The 19769-nt window shown below is 40.7% G+C and overlaps 7 protein-coding genes and 1 non-coding gene across 8 annotated transcripts; 2 read left to right on the top strand and 6 right to left on the bottom strand.

Annotated features, from left to right (window-relative positions):
- Positions 1–240: 240 nt before the first annotated feature.
- PICMEDRAFT_71170 (hypothetical protein) lies at positions 241–4839 on the bottom strand (the record flags this gene model as incomplete). The annotated part of the gene is made up of 1 exon (XM_019163850.1): positions 241–4839. One exon carries the CDS (start codon positions 4837–4839, stop codon positions 241–243), a length of 4599 nt encoding a protein of 1532 aa, XP_019018156.1.
- Positions 4840–4981: 142 nt separating this feature from the next.
- On the bottom strand, positions 4982–9120 carry PICMEDRAFT_105637 (hypothetical protein). The gene has a single exon (XM_019159689.1). It carries the CDS (start codon positions 8701–8703, stop codon positions 5125–5127), a length of 3579 nt encoding a protein of 1192 aa, XP_019018155.1. The 5' UTR covers positions 8704–9120; the 3' UTR covers positions 4982–5124.
- PICMEDRAFT_71168 (hypothetical protein) lies at positions 9103–9402 on the bottom strand (the record flags this gene model as incomplete). Its single annotated transcript, XM_019163849.1, has 1 exon — positions 9103–9402. One exon carries the CDS (start codon positions 9400–9402, stop codon positions 9103–9105), a length of 300 nt encoding a protein of 99 aa, XP_019018154.1.
- An 887-nt stretch (positions 9403–10289) lies between these two features.
- Positions 10290–10985, top strand: PICMEDRAFT_31695 (hypothetical protein; the record flags this gene model as incomplete). The annotated part of the gene is made up of 1 exon (XM_019162712.1): positions 10290–10985. The coding sequence occupies one exon, from the start codon at positions 10290–10292 to the stop codon at positions 10983–10985; it is 696 nt and encodes a 231-aa protein (XP_019018153.1).
- A 283-nt stretch (positions 10986–11268) lies between these two features.
- PICMEDRAFT_15045 (hypothetical protein) lies at positions 11269–12833 on the top strand. The gene has a single exon (XM_019160641.1). It carries the CDS (start codon positions 11306–11308, stop codon positions 12722–12724), a length of 1419 nt encoding a protein of 472 aa, XP_019018152.1. The 5' UTR covers positions 11269–11305; the 3' UTR covers positions 12725–12833.
- On the bottom strand, positions 12809–15407 carry PICMEDRAFT_178180 (hypothetical protein; the record flags this gene model as incomplete). Its single annotated transcript, XM_019161758.1, has 1 exon — positions 12809–15407. One exon carries the CDS (start codon positions 15405–15407, stop codon positions 12894–12896), a length of 2514 nt encoding a protein of 837 aa, XP_019018151.1. The 3' UTR covers positions 12809–12893.
- A 129-nt stretch (positions 15408–15536) lies between these two features.
- PICMEDRAFT_15042 (hypothetical protein) lies at positions 15537–18905 on the bottom strand. Its single transcript, XM_019160640.1, has one exon. It carries the CDS (start codon positions 18883–18885, stop codon positions 15622–15624), a length of 3264 nt encoding a protein of 1087 aa, XP_019018150.1. The 5' UTR covers positions 18886–18905; the 3' UTR covers positions 15537–15621.
- A 146-nt stretch (positions 18906–19051) lies between these two features.
- On the bottom strand, positions 19052–19136 carry PICMEDRAFT_t37. Its single transcript has one exon. It is a non-coding gene; the product is annotated as a tRNA-Tyr (tRNA).
- Between the last annotated feature and the right edge of the window lie 633 nt (positions 19137–19769).

Here is a 19769-nt window from a genome sequence, read left to right as displayed (position 1 = left end):
AGGAGGAAGTAAACAATTAAGATGGCTCAAATAAAAGAGCAAACATGAGAGCTCATGGGAAAAGGGGAGAGCAAAAATAAACATCGAACCGACAAAAAGGGCATTTTTGGCTTTTTGTTCATTTTCCGGCTGTCCCTCCCTTCGACCCTTTCACCGGGCTGTTTGTATAGGGTACGGTTGAAAATCCAAAGTTATAAAACAATGCTAAAAATATCTAAACTATTCTACTATGTAGTATCATTACATTCCGTACTCAGACCAGGCATCTAAATAAATATCTAGTAGACATGCTGCACTCCAAGCTTGAGTAGGACTCGAATCATTACAAATATCGCCATCCTTGTTGGTAAGCTCCGTCAAACCAGCCCATTCACTATGCCAAAAATGTTTTTTATGCTCTGTCATCCTCTTCCATAGTAATTGTTGTAAGTAAGCACTAGGGACACATCTGTCGATGTTGCATCTATCAATCTCCTGAAAATGGAGTTTCGCAAAAGCCCTAAGGAAGTAACCAATAAGCCAAACCCATTCGGGACCTTGGTGATAATTTCTACCTTTGGCAGTAGCAAAATCATCGTTATCAACACTGTTGTGATAGTATGGTCGGTATTCCAGATCAGAAGGATCTAAAGTCCTGATCCCCAAAGGACCTCTCAAAATTTGATCTGTTACAATGATTGCAGACAAAGCATGGCTTTTCGTGAAAAGTTCTGGCGCAACATTATAAGCAATTGGGAAATTTCCTCTCAACTGATAGTCTTCATATTCCTTGGTACTTCTAAACAAATCCTTGTAGATTCCTCTTCTGTGAACAATCTTCGAATTGATAATGTAATTTCCGTCTTCTTCCTCGTTTTCTGGGACATAAAAACATTTTTCAAAGTTATCCATCAGCAAGCTATCCCATTGTTTGAAAGTGATCTTGTCTCCATGTTGATTAACAACAGAATCATACTTGAACAAATTCTTTTGATGGAGTTCGATAACAAATCTTATCGCACTTTTTAGTAGTCCATTTATTTCAATAGCAGCACCATTTCTAGGTGTCCCTGGGTATCCTTTATTACCCGCACGAACAGACTCCCCCATTTTATCCATCCACGTTCCACAATTCCATTCATTTCCGCCGAATACTAAACCATTTTCCCAATCAACGTATATATCAATATTGAATCCTTCATCCTTCATCTGTGAGTCTATTTGAGTGCCCGCATTAGCTTCCCGAAACTTGATTCCTTTCGCATGTCTACTCAGAATTTCATAAATAATATCCTCAAGCGTGGACTCAACACTGAAGGCCTTTTCATCATCGTACGGGATGTAAGTATCGTCTAACGGAAACCTTCTTTTCACTTTTTCTTGTAAAATGTCTTCTCCTTTTGGCACTAAATGAATGTAGTCCTGGACAAATTGTAAGAAAAACCATGCAGCATCCCTGGCATTATACCTAGGATCCTTACCTGATCCCAATAAATTTGGAATTAAACCGTGTTTCAAAGTTTTGGCAAAGCATAAAATATGATCTCTAGCAACGTCATATCTCCCTGTTGAAAGTAATAAACCTCTTGAAGAAATGAAAACATCTCTACCCCAGCATCTCATAAAATCATAACTAAAATGTGGTAAACCGGCAGCTAGAGATGGCATTTTTTTGAAAGGATGGATTGAAGCTGTGTTCATCAAGCCCACCATTTCAACGGAAACCATGGACAAGCTTTGAATAAAAACAGTTGAATGCTGAATTGACTTGGTCATATGTTTCAATGCCGTAAAACGTAAAGCTTCATAAGCAACACCAACAATTAATGCAAAAAATCTTGGAATCAAAAAGTTTGGTGCATCCTTTATACGAGAAAATCTAGACTCTAGCCAAACTCTAAACTCATGAATTGAGTTATTTTTGCTTTCATAAGGCCTTAGCCGATTTGTAACATAGTCCAAAGCCCACTTACCTTGTCTCAAATGATCTGCTAGAGGGTGAGCTAGATCGTTTCTTTCGATTACTGTCCTCAAAATTGATATCCACCCTTGAATACCAGCATAAACCAGATTACCATAATTCGGAATCGAATAGACGCCTGATTGACCGTTAGTTGCGTCTCTCTCTTCTGCATCACATCTATACATGATTGCATTAATATCAACCAAAGTCAAATTCTTTGCTGCTTCAATTGCACCAGTTCTAACATAATCATCGAGTTCTTCGTTGCATCCAATAGTCTCTGTGGCGACAACTGCAATTGAGCCTTGTGGGAAGAACCCTGGAACTGATATTGTGGTCGACAACGAGTCGTAATCAAAACTGCAGCTCAATTGTTCTAATTCTACAAGCTCTGTCTTTAAAGGATGAATGAAGCCATCATCTTTTTCTTCACTTGTAGAATCTTGCTTGTTAACGAATGCGTAGGAGAATTGAGGTTTTGCTTTTACTCCATGTAAAACTATAGGAGTCAAGTTTTGATCACCATCCTGGTAAAATTTAGTACGTGCCACTAATAAATATCCACGGCCAGTTTTTGCATTCAATCTATGAATCGTTATGAACTCATTTTCAAGATGAACGTACATTTCGTTTTTTTCAATATCATCCACACTCTGGTTGGCAATTTCATGCCTAATATCACTTAGCAGTTTCTTTACTTTCGAGATACCCATATTTGCGCCATATGTATATTTCCTTTTCTCGTTGACGATATTAAGCAATTCCGGATATCCCTCATCAAAACCCATTGTAGTACCATTAGCACAGGAGCAAAAAGAAACTAATGCAGCAGTTGGTAAAGTATCCTCCACCGTTCTTTTCTGAGCCGGCATCTCGTTATCATGTGTACAATCCATAAAAAGGGCGTGAGGTTCCAATGAAGTAACTAGTTGGGGAATAGGAATTTCAGACTTGCATTGAATATCTTCAAGGCATCGCTTTTCGTATTCCATGGGATGAGCAGGGTATGAAATGCAATCCAATGGTAACCATCTAAACGAGCCAATTGGACGCCCACCATGTTTATGACACAACCTTGAAAGCTCAGCAACAGAAGGCGCCTGCATTGCTTCCCTGATCAAAGACGAGATACCAAGCTCCTGAACATACAAAATGTCGTACTCTTCACTTCCGGTGAACAATTCCGCAACCACATACAAATTTGGGTTAACACTCCTGGCGGCATCTAACATCGCAGTGCCTACATGTATTGGTGTTGAATGGCAGTTATCAATTCTAAAGCCATCAAATAATTTAGCAGACTGTTTTGAATAAGAAATCATCCTCTGCCACAAATACGGAGAGTCTTCAGGTTTTGATCCATACCTTAACTTAACGCAATCGCCCCAAACAATAACCTCTCTAAGTAAATAGGATTTCAATTGATTTGAGGCAAAATCTACCAATGGGTTTCCACCCCATATCCAGCCGTTGTTAGCTAAGGACCAGCGTTTACCATTTGCATCAACAAATCTGGTAAAATAAGGCTCGATCAATGGGTTTTCTATAGTCACTTCACCTAATTTAGGTCCATGGTCATCCAATCTTAAGTATTTAATTCTGTTGTATAATTGAGAACAAATTGTGTTATTGTCAGTGTCGTAAGTATGATATAAAGGTAGATTGATTTCATCTAAAATTTTGAGAGCATTCTCTTTTATTACTGAATTGAAATCACTTTCAGCACCATAAAGGTTAGATAAAAGATTTGAAAACTTTGCAATGTCAAGTTTGTTATCATATCTGTGTCCCATAATATTAAAATCTTTGACCTTGCATTTTTCGACCGTGAAGCTTGCCAATTTTTGTAAGTCGGAACTGACATTAGCTGGTACGTCAATTTTTTCAGGAAGTTTGTCAACCTCGTTCCTCCAATAATCTTCAAGTTTCAAAATATGCTCATTGGTATTGACAATGTAAAATTGCCATAGCTTCAATTGCCCCAACACGTGAATTTTGATACCATCCAAAATCCTGGCTAGCGCTGCCTCATCTCTTATAATAGTATCATAACCATGTTGCCTCATGTTTTCACTGAAGTGAAGGAGTAATGAATCTAGTTCCATCGCAGCTACTAAATGAGGAGCAGTCTCTTCGTTGTAACCAACATCAGGATGATCTCTGATCCAGACAGAGTTGTTTGCAGTATGGTTGAAAACTATATCTGTCATAGATAGAATCCCATAGTCTTTTTCTAAGATTTTTACCATTCGGCTAACATCTGCTTCACCTCCGGGGAAAATTGCCCCATCAAACTCAAGTTGGTCATAGATAGAGTATGGAGAATTCGACTCGCCACGTTTCTGCAATGGAGTAAAGTGAATCATGTTATAACCTTTGTTTTTGATGTCGTCGAACAACGGAATCCAATCCTTCTCAAAATCAGTACCAACCCACTTGGAACAAACCGATTGCAGTGTGACTGAGTTGAAAGTTAAGTATTGCCCGTTAATGAATAATGAAGGTGGAACAACGAAGTGATAAGAGCAGGACTTCTTGTCAATCTCCAACTCATCATCGCTCAAATCATTGTATGTGATATAGTAAGAGTAGGCTCCCGGTTGATAGATAGAAATGTCTACCATGACATCTCTATAAATGGAAGTACTGATTTCAGTAGGAGTGAACGACGCTCTGTTAAACTTCTCTTTGGCACCGGACACAACGTTTGTCCATATCTTACCGTTGTTGCAGATTTTGGAACCTGATACAATATAGAATCTCAAAACGAAAAGAGGTTCTCCTACTGGGCCATTCAAGTCTGGAGGACAGGCTGGGAAAGTCAAAACGCCCCCTGACAAGTTGGGAACGATTGGCTCCCCAGTATCTCCGATACGGAGAAGAACAATCTTGGTCATTGTCACTCGATTCTAAACCTATTTTGCGCTTGCTTGACAAACCATGCACCTCTGCTTTGTCCACAAGTTAACAAATAAATTTCGTATCTTAGTTTATATCTACAAAAACTTCTCTTGGGAGTTACAAAATGCCAAATATCGCCTTCAATGGATTACAACAAGCTGCAAAAAACCCCGTCCCTGCCCAAACACCAGCTGATTTCCCTATTCTAACAGTAGGCCGCCTTATTTTCAAACCTTTCCGCCCCGCCGCGTACAACTATCTAAAAGAACCGGGGCAGCCTATTACGTAATGGCTTCTGACGCGGAGAAGTGGGATGTGAAGACAAAGATGGCTTGTCCTCGGAGAGTGAGTTGCAACTGGACGGAGGAGCTGTTACTCTCGATGACGGCGATGCTGATGTCAGAGGCCTTCAGCATAGGAAATACCTTGAGGTAACTTTCCAGCAAGAAACCGAATTGGTGTTCACCGTATGGCTCGTAAATGGTGGCCAGCTGGGAGTAGGTGTATCCAAGAAGCGGTGGTTGCGTTTTGCGTTTCGGAGATGTTAACGGAGATATCGTCGGAGTAATCTTATCGACAATTTCGTGGTGGAATCTTTCAACAAAAGTTGTGAGGCTGTCATGATCCCCTTCTTTTTCAGTTTTTTGGACGTTTTCGTGAGAAAAAAACTTCCAAATATACTGGAACATGAGCATATTGAAATCAGGGATTTTTAGAGGGATCGAATCGTCCTTTAATACTTCGATACTCATGTTATCTCGGAACGTATCACTCTCTAGGTTCCACAATTGAATGCTCAACCTGCTCATGTTTACAAGAGCCATTCTTTTTGAGTCGCTGAAAAGAATGGGATCTTTGAACTGTAGCATCACACCCTTGTCAGTCTCATTTTGCTTCATTATTTCACTAATTTGGAGTGTATCAATATTTTCATTTCCTATTTCGTTATCCAACCTTGGTAACTTCAAGCGTGAACATTTGGATGGCCTCATATACCAGTCGCCAGCTTCGTTCTTGCTGAAAACAATCCCAATATAGCCAAGAATATCTAATGCCACAAACACGCATATGTTTTTGCCGTCGTTATACACACTTTTTTTCCAATCTTCCTGATACTCTGCGGCAATCAAATAACCAAAATTTGCCGTCAATACGTTGAAAAGTAGGTTCAAGGACTCCCAGAATGTATCATCATTTTTCAAAGCTTTGTTAAATTTGGTTTTAGTGCTCGACATGAATGAAAATAGTGAGTTAACCAATAAATACACCATAGTGTTACAGCTTCCACTACATTCTATGCTGTCCTTTTTCTCAATGAGAGCGTATACAATGTAGTCAAGGACACACTTCTTGCTCTCTAAATCGTACGCTTCGCTTTCAATGATGGTAAAAATAATGATGGAGAACTCCACTACATTTTGCTCTAGGTTTGAATTGAGAAAATCATTGCACTTCTGAAAATTTTTAAAGTTTCTTTTCTTTCGATCATTGAAAAGAGTAGATCTCACGTAAAGAAATTCGTTGAAAAACTCAATAAGGTCAAAGGTATCGTCACCATGTTGCTCTTCGGTAATACGAAGGTTTTCTAAGTTCAACTTGCTTAACACATCAATACATATTTCACAAGTTCGCTCGTGAATCAGTAATGCATAACTGACAATGTTCATGAAAAGCTTGTTCAAAACTTCGCCTTCGACTAGGGTACTATCCAAAGAAATGCAGAGGACCATAACAACCGTATTTACTAATGTATCATCCTTACTCAAATTGCATTGTTCGAATAATGGTTTTATCATTTCATGGTCCTGAACAAGAATTCCGTAAATAGTATTGATTGAAGCTTCAATTAATGCGCTGTTGTTGGCAACACAGTATTGAGCCACCCTTTCAACAAACCTTATCAAATTGCTGTTCTGCTTTCTTAAATTTTCAAATAATTTCTGATCTGAGTCTCCCACCACAAGGGTATAAAGTAAATAAAGCTGAGGATATTTAAAATACTGATTATCTTTAATTCGATATACTGCCAGCTGACTGTTATCTCTAATTCCTATCCATGAGTTATCCACGAACAAGTTACTGTTCTTCATTGCCTGATCAATGGGAACTTTTTTCAGATCTTCATATCTTGCAGAATCGCTATTGAAGAAGTAGCAGTTTTCAGTTGAGTCGAATATTATCAATCTGGAGTTCTTTGATTTGGAATTGGCAACAAACACCAATAGGTCATCAAGGTTCACAAAAACCGATTTTTTTGATGCACTGCTGAATTCTAACAACTTTTGGTCCTCATAGTAGTACACGAGCGAAATGCAAGCCGATTTATCTTGTAAGGGTGCAATTTTAACTGTTTTCAGAAGGAGATCAATGGCATCATCTAGTACTAAAAGTTGAAAATTTAAAAAAGCATCAAAAACGAGGAAATACTTGAGTGTTTTTCCAAGGCCTAGAACTAGATTTAGGTCTATGACCTGGATAGCGTTATGAAATAAATCAAATAAAGTTCCAACCTCTTTTCCTTCAATATTTTGCAAAATGATCCTGTCGTTTGTACTGCTTATGACGAAATCGTTATTTCTGTAGAGTGTTTTACAGCAGGTATCTGATTTTTGATGCAGCGAAGTTGTTACTTCTTTCCAACGCAAACAATCTTTGGTTAGCGTATTCAAAGATTTGTTTTCATCAATGTCACTGCATAATCCCAATAGGCTGGAAGATCTGCGGTCGGGGAATATGTCTAATAGCGTTGCTTTAGATTCGACTAGCTGTATGTGATTGTCTGTTATCAAGGTTGTATTGCAATCTCTCATAAGAATAAACGACTGATTCTCAATTATCACTATCTTTTCGTAAGGGGACGACAATGGCGAAGATATCACCAACTGCAAGTTATTTAGTGAATTGGAGACCTTTTTGGATTTATTTTCCCCAACCAAATCGGGCTGTTGATACTGGTATATTGACCAGCCATTCTCTTGCAAGAAGATGAATAAGTTTGGAGCGCTGAGTGCATAAATATCTTGCAGTTTCCCATACTTGGGGTCGATCAACAACGGAGACCTGGAAGCGGGGAAAGATACCAATTCGTTAAAGTCAGCGCCGATAGAAAATATTTGGTAATCGCCCGAAGAACTGAAAAAATAGAAAAATGTGTGTTCAATTGATAGAAAGGAAGTAGGCCAAAAGGGGAGGTACATCAACGCGGATAGCAGAGACAATTTTCCAAGAGAGAAATCTATCTGAACCAGTTGGCAACAACTGGAGGAAGCGTATAAAGAGAGTGCCAACTTTTTGTCCGTTCGGCTGTCATCTAAATTGATTACCTGTTTGAAAGCTGTGAAATGGTAAGATAAATGTAATGATGACAACAGAGTGCACGAGACAGGATCAAAAAGAATGAGCTGTCGATCATCGGTGAGGAAGAGTATCAGGTGGGAGACGACTTCGATGTGGATGATGCGTCTTGCTTTGAAGATTCTGACGAGAATTTTCAGCTCGAGTGTGTCGTAATCGTAAAACTTGAGGATGCAGTCGATGGCATTCCCCTTTTCGACCAGAATGATGCCATCTGAGTAGGAGACAATCGAAGAGGTGGGTCCGTAGTTGTCGAGCAGGGTGCTAGCGAGCGGATCAGCGGACGTCTCGGAGAAGAGCACGACGTCGAACGGGTCGACAAGTGCGTCGGACCCGGCCGCCCCTTTCTGCCCTGCTGTCCTGGAAGACTGCACGGTGCTTCTGTCTGTGTAGAGTGTGCGGCGGTCATGGAAACCGAGCTGCAACGACGGGTCTGCTGGTGGAGGCTGCCGGTCCGAATGGGTCAGGGACCTGGACAGTGCGGAGGCCAATGCAGGGATTTGCATTGCGGTTCCACGGTGGCTGTCCGGGGGAGGTGTTCTGTGTTGGTTGGACGCTGCTGCATCGACTCGGTGCACTCCGGCGGGGCGCTCCGACCCCACAGCGTTCCTCAAGAAGCAGGCGTGTCGGTCCGGCTAGGTGCAGCTTCACGGACAGCCGCCGGTGGCATTGGTCTGGCAGGCGGAGCTGATAAAAAGGGGAGAACCAGGCTGTGCAGGTCCGAAGGGCGGCGCCGCCGCTTACGTAACGGAAGGAAGATAATGCTCTAGAGATATCGAACGGGGCGGGGGTTTGGAGGGTGGCTATATAGACAGAATATAGATACAAACGTGGTATGCAAAGGAAAGCTGTAGCAAAAGAGGGGTTGCGGCGAACGGGCGGCTGGTCCAGAGCTGAGCCAGAGCCTAGAACTTGAGAGACTTGTTTTTCTTGGACGCCTTCTTCTTCTTGTAGTTGGCGGCTCTCGACTTTCTCCACCCGTGGGTGTTCACCTTGGCCGGCTCCTCGTCCGCGTCCATCTTCGAGTCGTCCTTGCTGGCGCCAGCCGCTGCGCCGGCGGCGGCCTGCTTTGCCGTGTTCTCCTTCAGCTTGAGCGCCAACCGCTCGGTTCTCTCGTGGGCGGCCTTGAAGTAGTCCGAGTCCGGGTTGGACGTCTTTGTCTTCTTCGACTTAAGCTTCGACTTCGACCGGAGGGAGTGTGCCATTGTGTGTCGGTGTATGTGTGTGTGTGTGTAGAGTCTGCCGCTATGTTCCGGTTTTCCTGTCTTCCTTGGTCCTGCAACAAAGAAAAAACGCAGAAAAAAAAAATTGCTTCATGAAAATCGTTTTCCTGTGTCCGGATGCGGAAGCCGTCTCCCTCCTGCCTTTCTCACTCCCGTGTCTTGTGTCACGTGATGTTTTGCGTCGATCGGCCCAAAATACGCCGTGCGCCCCTTGTGTGCGGTGCGCGGGGTACTAGCACTGCTGCACGCGCCTGCACCCTCTGCGCACGCGCAAAACGCAGTCACACGCTAGCTAGAGCCCCCGCCCGCGCCGCCTCCTGCCTCCACCCTGTGGCCCCCACTGCTCGTTGCCCCGCCGCCGGCGCCCTCCAATCTCCGTATGCCCTGCTTGCCGCAGTGGGAGTGCCCTCCAGGCCCTGCTCGCTGGGGCCGCTGAGCTTTTTTTTTCGCTGCTGCTACAGTGTGGAAGGCCGTCTCATTGCGTTTCATTTCAGCTATACTACTTGTGCTCTGTTTCTGGCCTGTTCTGCTGCTGTTTGATTGTGTGTCTTCTCTGCCTCGTTTACGACTTGTTCAGTTCAACAGACTAAGTATTCAAAGATGTATGTACATGCAGCACCGATACAGCAGAAAAGTGTGGCCGAAGTCCAGGAGAGAGGCGGCAATGGTGGCTGAGAGGTGAAAAAAATGAGTGGCAGTTTGCACACAAGACCAGAGGAAAAATTTTACTGCACTCTTTGGGGGCAAACGAAAAAGCTTTCAGGGTGGTGTGGTGTGCATCTGCGTGCTGAGCGTGGATTGCCAGACAGAAGAGCATCCAGCACTTGTGTCGGCATCGGCACACGAGACGCAGAAACACAGCACCATGTATGCTTGCAGCAGGACAGCCACTGCGGCTCCGACACCCCCCACATCTCCATTCGGTCTCTCCAGGATGCACTTGGCACGTTCCAACGAACACATTACTAACAGAAACTTCTCCTTTGCGTTTTTTCTACAGGGCTAACCTTCGTTTACAAAAAAGACTTGCTGCTTCCGTTCTCGGTTGCGGTCAAAGAAAGATCTGGTTAGATCCAGCTGAGACTACTGAACTTGCTCAGGCTAACTCCAGAGCAACCATCAGAAAGTTGTACAAGAACGGCTCCATCGTCAAGAAGCCAACCACCGTCCACTCCAGAGCTCACGCCAGAGCCTTGGCTGAATCCAAGAGAGGTGGTAGACACATGGGTTACGGTAAGAGAAAGGGTACCGCCAACGCAAGAATGCCAACCCAAGTTTTGTGGATGAGAAGATTGAGAGTCTTGAGAAGACTGTTGGCCAAGTACAGAGCCGCCGGTAAGATCGACAGACACTTATACCACACCTTATACAAGTCCGCCAAGGGTAACGCTTTCAAGCACAAGAGAGCTCTTGTCGAACACGTTATTCAAGCTAAGGCTGAGGCTTTGAGAGAAAAGGCTTTGCAAGAAGAAGCTGAAGCTAGAAGAACCAGAAACAAGGCTGCTAGAGAGAGAAGATCTGCAAGATTGGCAGAAAAGAGAGATGCTTTACTCAACCAAGATTAAATAAAATAGCTTTGTTTATAACTTCAAATCTATAACCATCTAATTTATTTTCTTCCTTCTGTTTTGTTCTGTTTGATATACTTTATCTATTCTAATACTTGTCTAATAATCTAGCTCGTTTCTAATCTCTACTCATCAATTTTTTTTCGGCACACAAAAATTGTAGGCTGTGCGTGCATAGTAGGTAGTACGGGCGCAGCCCACTGTAGCCTAATTCAGATAGATCAAACACTTACGTCAAATAAACACCAAACGCAAGAAGGCTTCTCCTGGTCCATTCACCAGGATTCTTTCTCCTTCCTCCCTCTTCTCAACACAGAATGACAACTCGGAGTGTAAACGACTCTCTCAATGACGATGACTCCAACATAGACTTGGAAGCCCTGGATACAGAATCCGCCTCAGATTCCGGTTCCTCCCTGAACAACTCACATCTATCTTCCGCAGACGATGAAGCGAACAGCAACAGCAACAGCAACAGCAACCAAGCCAGCGCAAACGCAAACTTGAATAACCACAATGCAGGCCATGTCAGCACTATCCACCGTCGGGGTACTAACCGAAATAATAGCAACAACAACTCCGCCAACAATCACATGAACAATGCGGTTCTTTTGAACGACGATTTCTACAGACCAAACCCCCTATCTCATATACAATCAAACAAGAGCTCCAAAAGTAGGAAAAGTACACAGGTGAGCTTCAATGATCACTCTGTACCGTCCAGCAGTGGGCATCCCTCGCTGCGACATTACAGCAATGGTCCCACCAACAACAATGCGCCCTCCATCTCTAAGTTCCCTATGGCAACTCGGCAATCTACTTATAACTCCACATTGTCCTCCACCAACACATCGTCATATATTGCAGGAGGCACCACTTCCAATCTGGTTGCAAACCGATATCATAACGGAAATGGAAATGGAAATGGAAATATTAATGGAAGTGAGATGGACAACGATTATTACTACGGAGATGACTACGATACAAAAGACTTGGCCACAGATGACTTGGATCACGACGATGATACCTACTCGTACGACTATATTGCCAATTCAAACGTTAAACTGAAAAAGGGCGATAAATTGAAAACTTCTTGGGCAATGCCCTTGCAAAATGAACGACAGTACAAAGATTTACAAATAATTGATGAAGTTGCAAAATTACAAAACTTGGATTTCTTCTCTGAAAGTTATGTCGAAAACCTAGAAAACTTGAAAATATCGCAATTGGGTCTATTGATAGATATGGTAAAACTTACAGAAAACTCATTTGACGAGTTTTACAATATTTGGAACGAATTTGAATCAAAGATCAAGTTCGAAAACGAAAACGACAATCTAGAAATCCCTCCTGCAAAAAGTAGCAATGGAGTTAGCACAAATTCTCAGCCAAAGAAAGAAAATATTATCTCCAGCTTGTCTTCTGACATGGAGAGCATTTCCCCGACAAGAATGATGATGAACGAGGCTGATCCTTCAGTTTTGAACGAGGCTAAGAGTAAGACTGATACAAAGAAAAACGAGAAAACTAAGGGTAAGAGTTCAATAGAGGATGCAGAGTTGGATGTTCAAGAAAAGCCTGGTAGTGATTTGGTTACTCAATTTGATATAAATAATAGTGAAGGCTTCAAGTTAATGAAAAAACGTAAACAGGAAATCTTGAAAGATCTCGAAAAAATCAATAGTTCAATTGACCAAATTGACGCATTTACCAAATCGATGTGGACAAAAATGTAATAATTTTTATTAAATGCAATTGGATATACATACTGCGAGACAAATCTATGTGTATGTAATTTATATATGTGTATGTAAGAATTATGTAAACATCAAAAAAAGCTGGATCTTTTATATTGAAAACATTATTAGATGTGAAAATTATGAACCTAATTTTTTTTTTGCAAAATCATCTGCTGGTAGAGTTGGCATTGTTGTCACCGAACATCAAATTGTTGTATTCCATGAGTAATGGATCAAATCCTGAATCATTGTTCCCTAAATGATTGAATTTATCAAACATTATGGATTCATCAGGTTCGCTGAAAGGAATCTTGAATTGCATATCCACCACTGGACTGTCGCTGAACCTGTCAGTATTGTAAATGGATGTCGCCGGTACATCCTTATTCGATGCTAAAACTTGTGTAAAATTATTAGTGACGTTTTTGTTTTCGAGCATTTGTGGAGACTGTTCTGCTGTTTTGTCTTTTTCTTCTGTTTCTGACTCAACTTCTTCGATCGTGTCAAAAGAAGTGTCTGCTGTGTTGTCGAGCATATTAGAGGTGAAATTTTCCGTAATATCAGAAGTGTCGGGTCTCCCTGATAAGTTTGCTGTAGAATAATCGAACGTGTCAACGGTTCTGGAATTGTTGGCTTCGCCCAATCGGACGGGAATCGTGTTCATCAAGTTCATATTTGAGGCGCCCAAAGGCATTGTTTGATACGATGATGCATTATGAGAGGAGATGGTTGAAGGAAGCATGGCATGCATGACTGTCTCCATCGACGGATTAGTTTGTCCGTTTGAAACATTTGAGCTGATGTTTGAATAGTCGAGAATTGGCCTATTAAAGACTCTTCTGTGCGGTGGAGTATGATTATCACCGTTAGAGCTCTGAACAATAGTATCTTGTTTATGCACAGAGTTGATATGTTGTCTGTTAGCAACCAAAGACAATGGGAATTTACTAACTCGGAGAGGCGAAAAGAATTGTGAATGTTTGGATGGTGTTGAATTTTTGCGGCTATGATTTATAACCATATTTTCAGAGTTCGGCTCTTTGATGGGAGTCGAAGAACTTAGCGTGTCATCGAAAATTGAGCTAATTCTTTTTAGTGAAGTAACAGCTTTAGTTTGGTCAAGAACTTTCTCGAATTTCCAAATGATAATGCACCTAATATCAATTGGCTCAATTTGGTCAAGCCGTAATACACCATGATACCTTGACAAGGTTTGCCTATCATAATGTACTATGAATTGTTGGATCTTAATCGAGTTAATCTCCATAGCAAATGTTTCTTCCTTTGCTCTAATGTTGTTTACACCATTATAGTTCATTTCCTTTTGTTTATTCAAAACGTAATTTTTCCAGTAGTCATCACCAACCTTGACAGTGAAAACGGCTTCATTTTTACTTTTATTCGATGCGGAGTCTAAGGGTTGAAAAATTTCTTGAATTTTAAAATTATTCGAAGTGATCAATGTAATTTTTGCGTAAACCTTCTCTTCTCTGGGAAGAGACGATAACCCCACTTTGGTGGTCAAATTGTAGCATCCGGCACTCAGATCATTAGTTAATGGTGGTAAGGTTATTGCTACATTTCCATAGATAATTGGAATTTTGGAGACCATATCATGATCATAAACACTTAAGCCTTTGTGAATCAAGTTTGAAATCACTGGAAAACTCTGTAACAATAAGACTTTGGAAATTGTAGTTTCGGGCAATTCACTGTTGATAAAGCTATGATCTAAAGTTGAAAACATATGCGATTGCTTGATGGCTTCGAAATTTATGTAAGACATCTCAAATTTTTTGAAAAGAACTCTTATCAAATTCTTGAAGCTTTTCACTGGCACCGACTTTTGTAAATCCTCCGGATATCTAGTTCCAAATTTCTCTGCTTGGGCAAAGTTACTGTTCGATTTATCGTCAACAGTTTGTTCTGGTTTAGCTGGTAGCCTATTAAGGATGGCGGTGAAGATTGACTCAAATCTGGTACATATTTCACTTGATTCACCAGGACCATTCCGTAGCAAACATGCTAGATCAGGGTTTTTCTTTGACGTAGTAAGAGCTTGTATGTGAGACGATATTTGCTTGGAAGTTCTTGTAACTCCAGTCCTATCTTTGATATAGAATGAAATATATTGATTCCTGCCGTAAGATGAGCCACAAATTTTCATGTTTCTGATTGATGATTTAGGTATCAATTGCACAGCATCCTCAAATGTCTTTTGCAGATGCTCAGGCCATTTTGATTCTGGTTTTTTGGCCTTTTTAGCGGGTGAACTATTTATCGCCATATCTGGCCTATTATCGTAATTCAGAACATCACACCCTCGTTTATGAGGATTGGGAGTAGCATACTCGATGTCAAAACCTCCTCCATTCTCGCTATTTATATTGGTGCCATAGGCTCCGGTTATCACTGGAAACTCGTAACTTTCGGTCGTTGCAAGGTTACGATTCTGCACCTTCGATGTGTTAGAATTTTGCAAAGGAGTGTGACCAGTGCTTTCTTCGAATAATTTCGAAGGAGCAAAGTTCATCGAAGGATGATCAGTGTAGATGGTGAAATCGTTGTCCTCCATTCCAAATCCCATCGCTTGTCCCTGGTAAAGGCCCCTTAAACAGTAAGTGTTCAGGTACAGTATAGAATGTAGGGAGAAGAATGTATGAACAAGTGGTTGGCCCATAAAAAACTCTCGTAAACAATAGATTCCTCAGAAGTATCACTCAACCTTCTCGAATCGGCAATTGAGCCGAGAAAGCCCCAACGCGTGCGCCTGTTGCGGGGATCGTGTTGTTGATGTTTTTCCTTATTGGGAGCGACATAAAATGGACAACGTTCGTATTTCTTTATACAAGTATTACACAATTTATCGAGTAGGAGATGGGAGAAAGGAATACTCATTCGTCATCAGAGGATTGTAAATACTCAGCATAATCTTCAGCAGAAGCAAAAGTAGGCAAAGAAGATATCTTAATTTTCTTGTTCTTTTTTCCATCTTCAGGCAGATTGCTTCTTTTCTTCGACTTTTTGGCATTTGTAAGTGCTGGCTTCGGTTCAACACTGTCGTCTTCACTGCTATATAGATCTTCCTCAGCATCGTCTTCAAGTAGCATTTTTATATCTTCGCCATCAGATGAATCGCTTTCTTCCTTAGCTCCGGAATTTTCATCGTTGCTCTCATCTTCGACCTCTTCTTCGTCGTCTAAGTCGCCAATGGTCCTCAACCTTACAAGACCCTCTTCTTCTTCGGCTTCTTCGTCTTCATCACTATTTCCCTCTTCGTCTCCTCCTTCTAAATCAAGTTCTCCCTCCTCTTCTTCGTCTTCAGCCTCAGAAAAGTCTGACATGTTTAAGTCTGATAACTCATCATCCAAATCATCATCTTCTCCTTCCACGTTTGGATTACTGGCAACTAAAGCATTCCAAACAGCATCGTCATCCAATTCGGAATCTTCATCCTCGTCTCCGTTTTTAGCTTTCTGATCAAGTGCTTTGTCAAACTTCGAACTCATGACTTTCTCTTGCTTGGTGCTGAAGTATTGATAAAAGAAGTCATCTTCAGGTTTTATTTGACTAGCTTTCTTAGAGAGCCAATCCTCAGTGTTCGCAGGGATATCACTGCTTTCGACACCTGTAGCACGAACCAATAAATTACCTGTGTGTGCACCACCTAAAGGTTGCATGATGGAAGAACCCTTGAGATTTGCTTTGCTCTTTGGTCTCTTATAGACAAATCTGTCAAGGAAATGTGAAAGAGAGTATAATCCCAAATCAGGTTTATTGATTGTCCTCCTTTCCGCCTTAGAAAGTTCATCAAACTTCAAAAAGTTTTCCGCATACATTTGGATTGTTGGATGGTAATGCTTTAAAAAAAACCCAATCTCCCAAATTGAAGATTTATCGGCATTGACAAACTTTGGATCTCTTTTTCTGGGATCATATATCCTCACTTCTTTGTTTTCACTAACAACTTCATCTAGAGATTCTTCTTGTTGGAGTGTTTCATTGATTTCATCATCCATAGGAGTATTCAAAAACAGATTTCTAACTTGCGGAATCTCTCTTTCGAGTTGAATCAGAAGGAAAATCATACCCGAAATTGTACCAATGTTCAACCAATTGAGACACACTTGCGAGATTCTTTTGACAAATGCCAAAACCCGCTCAATGTTTTCATCATCCTTCAATGATTTAAACAATAAGTTCAAATAAATACCTTGCTTGGATGAATTCAAAAGTCTCTCATCCCACAATGACTCATAAAGTGTTCTAAAGTATCTATCTTTATGTGTGTCATCTGAAAACTTGTTCGTGATTGTTTGGATCAAAATCAAGGCTTGCACCGAAGTGTTAAAATTGAGACTGTGTGTTATTTTGTAAAGTATGTTTAAATGGTTTTCAAAAATGTTAGTTGGGAAATTTGAAAAAGGGAATGCACGGTTTAGCCCAGTTAATATTGCAGCAAACATCTTGGAGTTCTTCTCTTCAAGAATTTCATTATCGTCCTTTACTTTTTTCACTGACTTTCCTCCCTTCCGACCTCTCTTCACGTTTTTCTTTCTCCTTCCTTCCTTTTGATGCTCGGACTCTTTGAAAGCTCCCACATTTTCGTCATCAGTTTTTATCAATAACTTTTCAAAGAGTGCAAAATAAGCGTCAACTAGCTTGTTTGCTAAAGTTTCATCTTGTCTAGTCAGAATGGTTTGATTGAGGGTGTTAACGGAGTAGTAAAGAGCATGGTGGTCATTATTTGATCTAAAAACAACGTCAATAACGGATTCACAAACAACCTGCTTCATCGCAGGATGCTCTTGCTCTAATAGTAGAATCTGATATGAAGTTTTAGAGGAAACTTTATTGTCGATATCACCTAACTTGTTAACACCCAATCTGAGCAAATTAGCTTCTTGTTCTGGCTTTGCTTTTAGAAGTGAAAAAATGTGACTAACAATTTTCATTCTTACGTACAAGATAGAGTCATGAGAGAGTTTCTCCAGTAAAGAAATGAACTGAAAGTACATAGTTTTCAAGTGGTCCTCAAAATACATCAGAATCAACTGAGAATCTGATAAACTTTTGCTCAATGGTTGCTTCTTAAAGGTTTTTAGTTTTCTGTTAGGGGGGAGGATAGTATTGACCAACAAATCCACAAGAGCATCAACACATTGTAAAGCAGCAGTTCTCGATTTTTTCTGGCACATATTGAATAAGTTGTCAAGTGCTCTCAAATTGTGTAATGGTGCTTCTTGGACCAATAAAGTAAGTGCAGAGATTTTATCCGATAAAGTACCACCTGTCAAAATCTGAGACAAGAAACGCTTTTGTGATGACGATTTGTTGAATTCTTCATCATAAACTTGGTTTTCTGCCTCAATTAATCTCTTGGCCTTTTCATAAAGTTCCTCAACATCACTTTGTTTCATGGACCTGTCTGCTACAACATGCTCGAGATTTTGTGAAATGTTGTACCAGTCACTTCTTGACTCCACAGCAAGTCTGTCAGAAATCACTGATTGAAGATTCAAAATTTTATCAGACGATTTGGATTGCGTTGCCGTTTTATCAGTTTCGTTTTTGTCTTGAGCAGAATTTGCCAAGTTATTTTCCTCTTCTTCTTCTTCTTCTTCTTCATTCTCAGAAATCGCATCTGCTTCTTCTTCGTCAGAGTCGTGTTCTACTCTTGCTTCTTCCTCTTCAAACTTGTCTTCCTCTTCTTCAGCTTCACCATCCGCTGCGTCAGTATCTTCTTCGTCTGAAACCTCTAAATCTTCAGCCTTGTGACTTTTAAATCCGATATTTTTCATAAATTCAGAAAGTTCCTTGGTCAATTCTTTGTTGGGGGTATTCTTGGAATCATTGTCATCAAATTCTTGTTCACTCTCGTCCTGGACATCCAGATCATTCACAAGTTTCAAGTCATCTTCAGTTGCACCTAAATTCAAAGCTTCACGACGTAAAATTTCCTGCTCATCATCATCATTGGGGGTTTTATTTTCCACATGTTTTTTAGCAGGCTTATCGGATGGTTCTTTGTTGTTTTTGGAATTACTTTTCGGATTTTTTTTGCTCTTGCTGTTATTTTTACTGGCTTCATCCTTCTTCGACAAGGCATTTGAGACCTTTTCTCTCAATGAGGCCAAGTTTGATAAGGAACCCTCCATTGTCGGCTGGTACTGTTTGTAGCAACAAAATACTTTTCAACTAACAAAGTACTGATCTACGATAAAAGTATAGAATACATCTAAAAAAATTTTCAAACTAAAAAATTTCATGTCTATTATTTTTTTTCCTTCAAATTATTAGTGATAATAAAAATGACAAAAAAATTCCCTCCTTCCGGGATCGAACCAGAGACCTCAGGATGTCTTGTTAACATTACAGTCCCGCGCTCTTCCAACTGAGCTAAAGAGGGTCCTACGAACTGGAAAATGCTATTATGAATACATGACTTCAAAATGCCTAGCACATCAGATGAAGAGACTTAGAAACTGTGCTAGAATATTTGGGTCAGAGATTTGACACTTCCTCACAATGCCCACAATGCGAATTCTTGTCTTCTATTTAATTGAAAACTTTCCTTGCGTTTGTGCCATAGAGAGTTTCAATGATGAATACTGATCCACAGGCTTAGATAAGCTGAACAAAGATTCTTGAATCACTAATTAGAAAACAAAACTTGAGTACTGGCAAAGGTATTGTAAATCAGCAGTTGAATTACGTAAGTGTGCAAGTTAATAAAGTCAACAGACCCGGACCCCAGCCACATCCATGTATTCAAAAGGAGGAGAGGACAATGGCCTGGCCGTTGCCACTACTCTATCTAGCATACAACAACAGCAGATACTTAATTCTTGCTTTCTAAGATTATTATTGGAATGAGATCTGCGAATTACGCTTTTAGGTTGTCTACAACGGACATCAAGCTGTGGAATTTAGCAATTAAGCACTCAGTGTACCGTCTACCACGATAAGAAGTGTAGCAGCTTATATACTTAAAAACACTAGACTCTTTTTCTGTTCGTCGATTGAAAGGTATATTACGCGA

The sequence above is a fragment of the Pichia membranifaciens genome (assembly GCF_001661235.1).
Source record: "Pichia membranifaciens NRRL Y-2026 unplaced genomic scaffold PICMEscaffold_2, whole genome shotgun sequence".
NCBI lineage: Eukaryota > Fungi > Ascomycota > Pichiomycetes > Pichiales > Pichiaceae > Pichia > Pichia membranifaciens.
The sequence above is the reverse complement of the archived record's forward strand: the minus strand, read 5'-3'. Positions and strand labels throughout refer to the sequence as shown.

Bases quoted from the DNA above. Each gene is read 5' to 3' on its own strand.
- PICMEDRAFT_105637 (XM_019159689.1), bottom strand. From the start codon at position 8,703: ATGCAAATCCCTGCATTGGCCTCCGCACTGTCCAGGTCCCTGACCCAT.
- PICMEDRAFT_15045 (XM_019160641.1), top strand. From the start codon at position 11,306: ATGACAACTCGGAGTGTAAACGACTCTCTCAATGACGATGACTCCAAC.
- PICMEDRAFT_15042 (XM_019160640.1), bottom strand. From the start codon at position 18,885: ATGGAGGGTTCCTTATCAAACTTGGCCTCATTGAGAGAAAAGGTCTCA.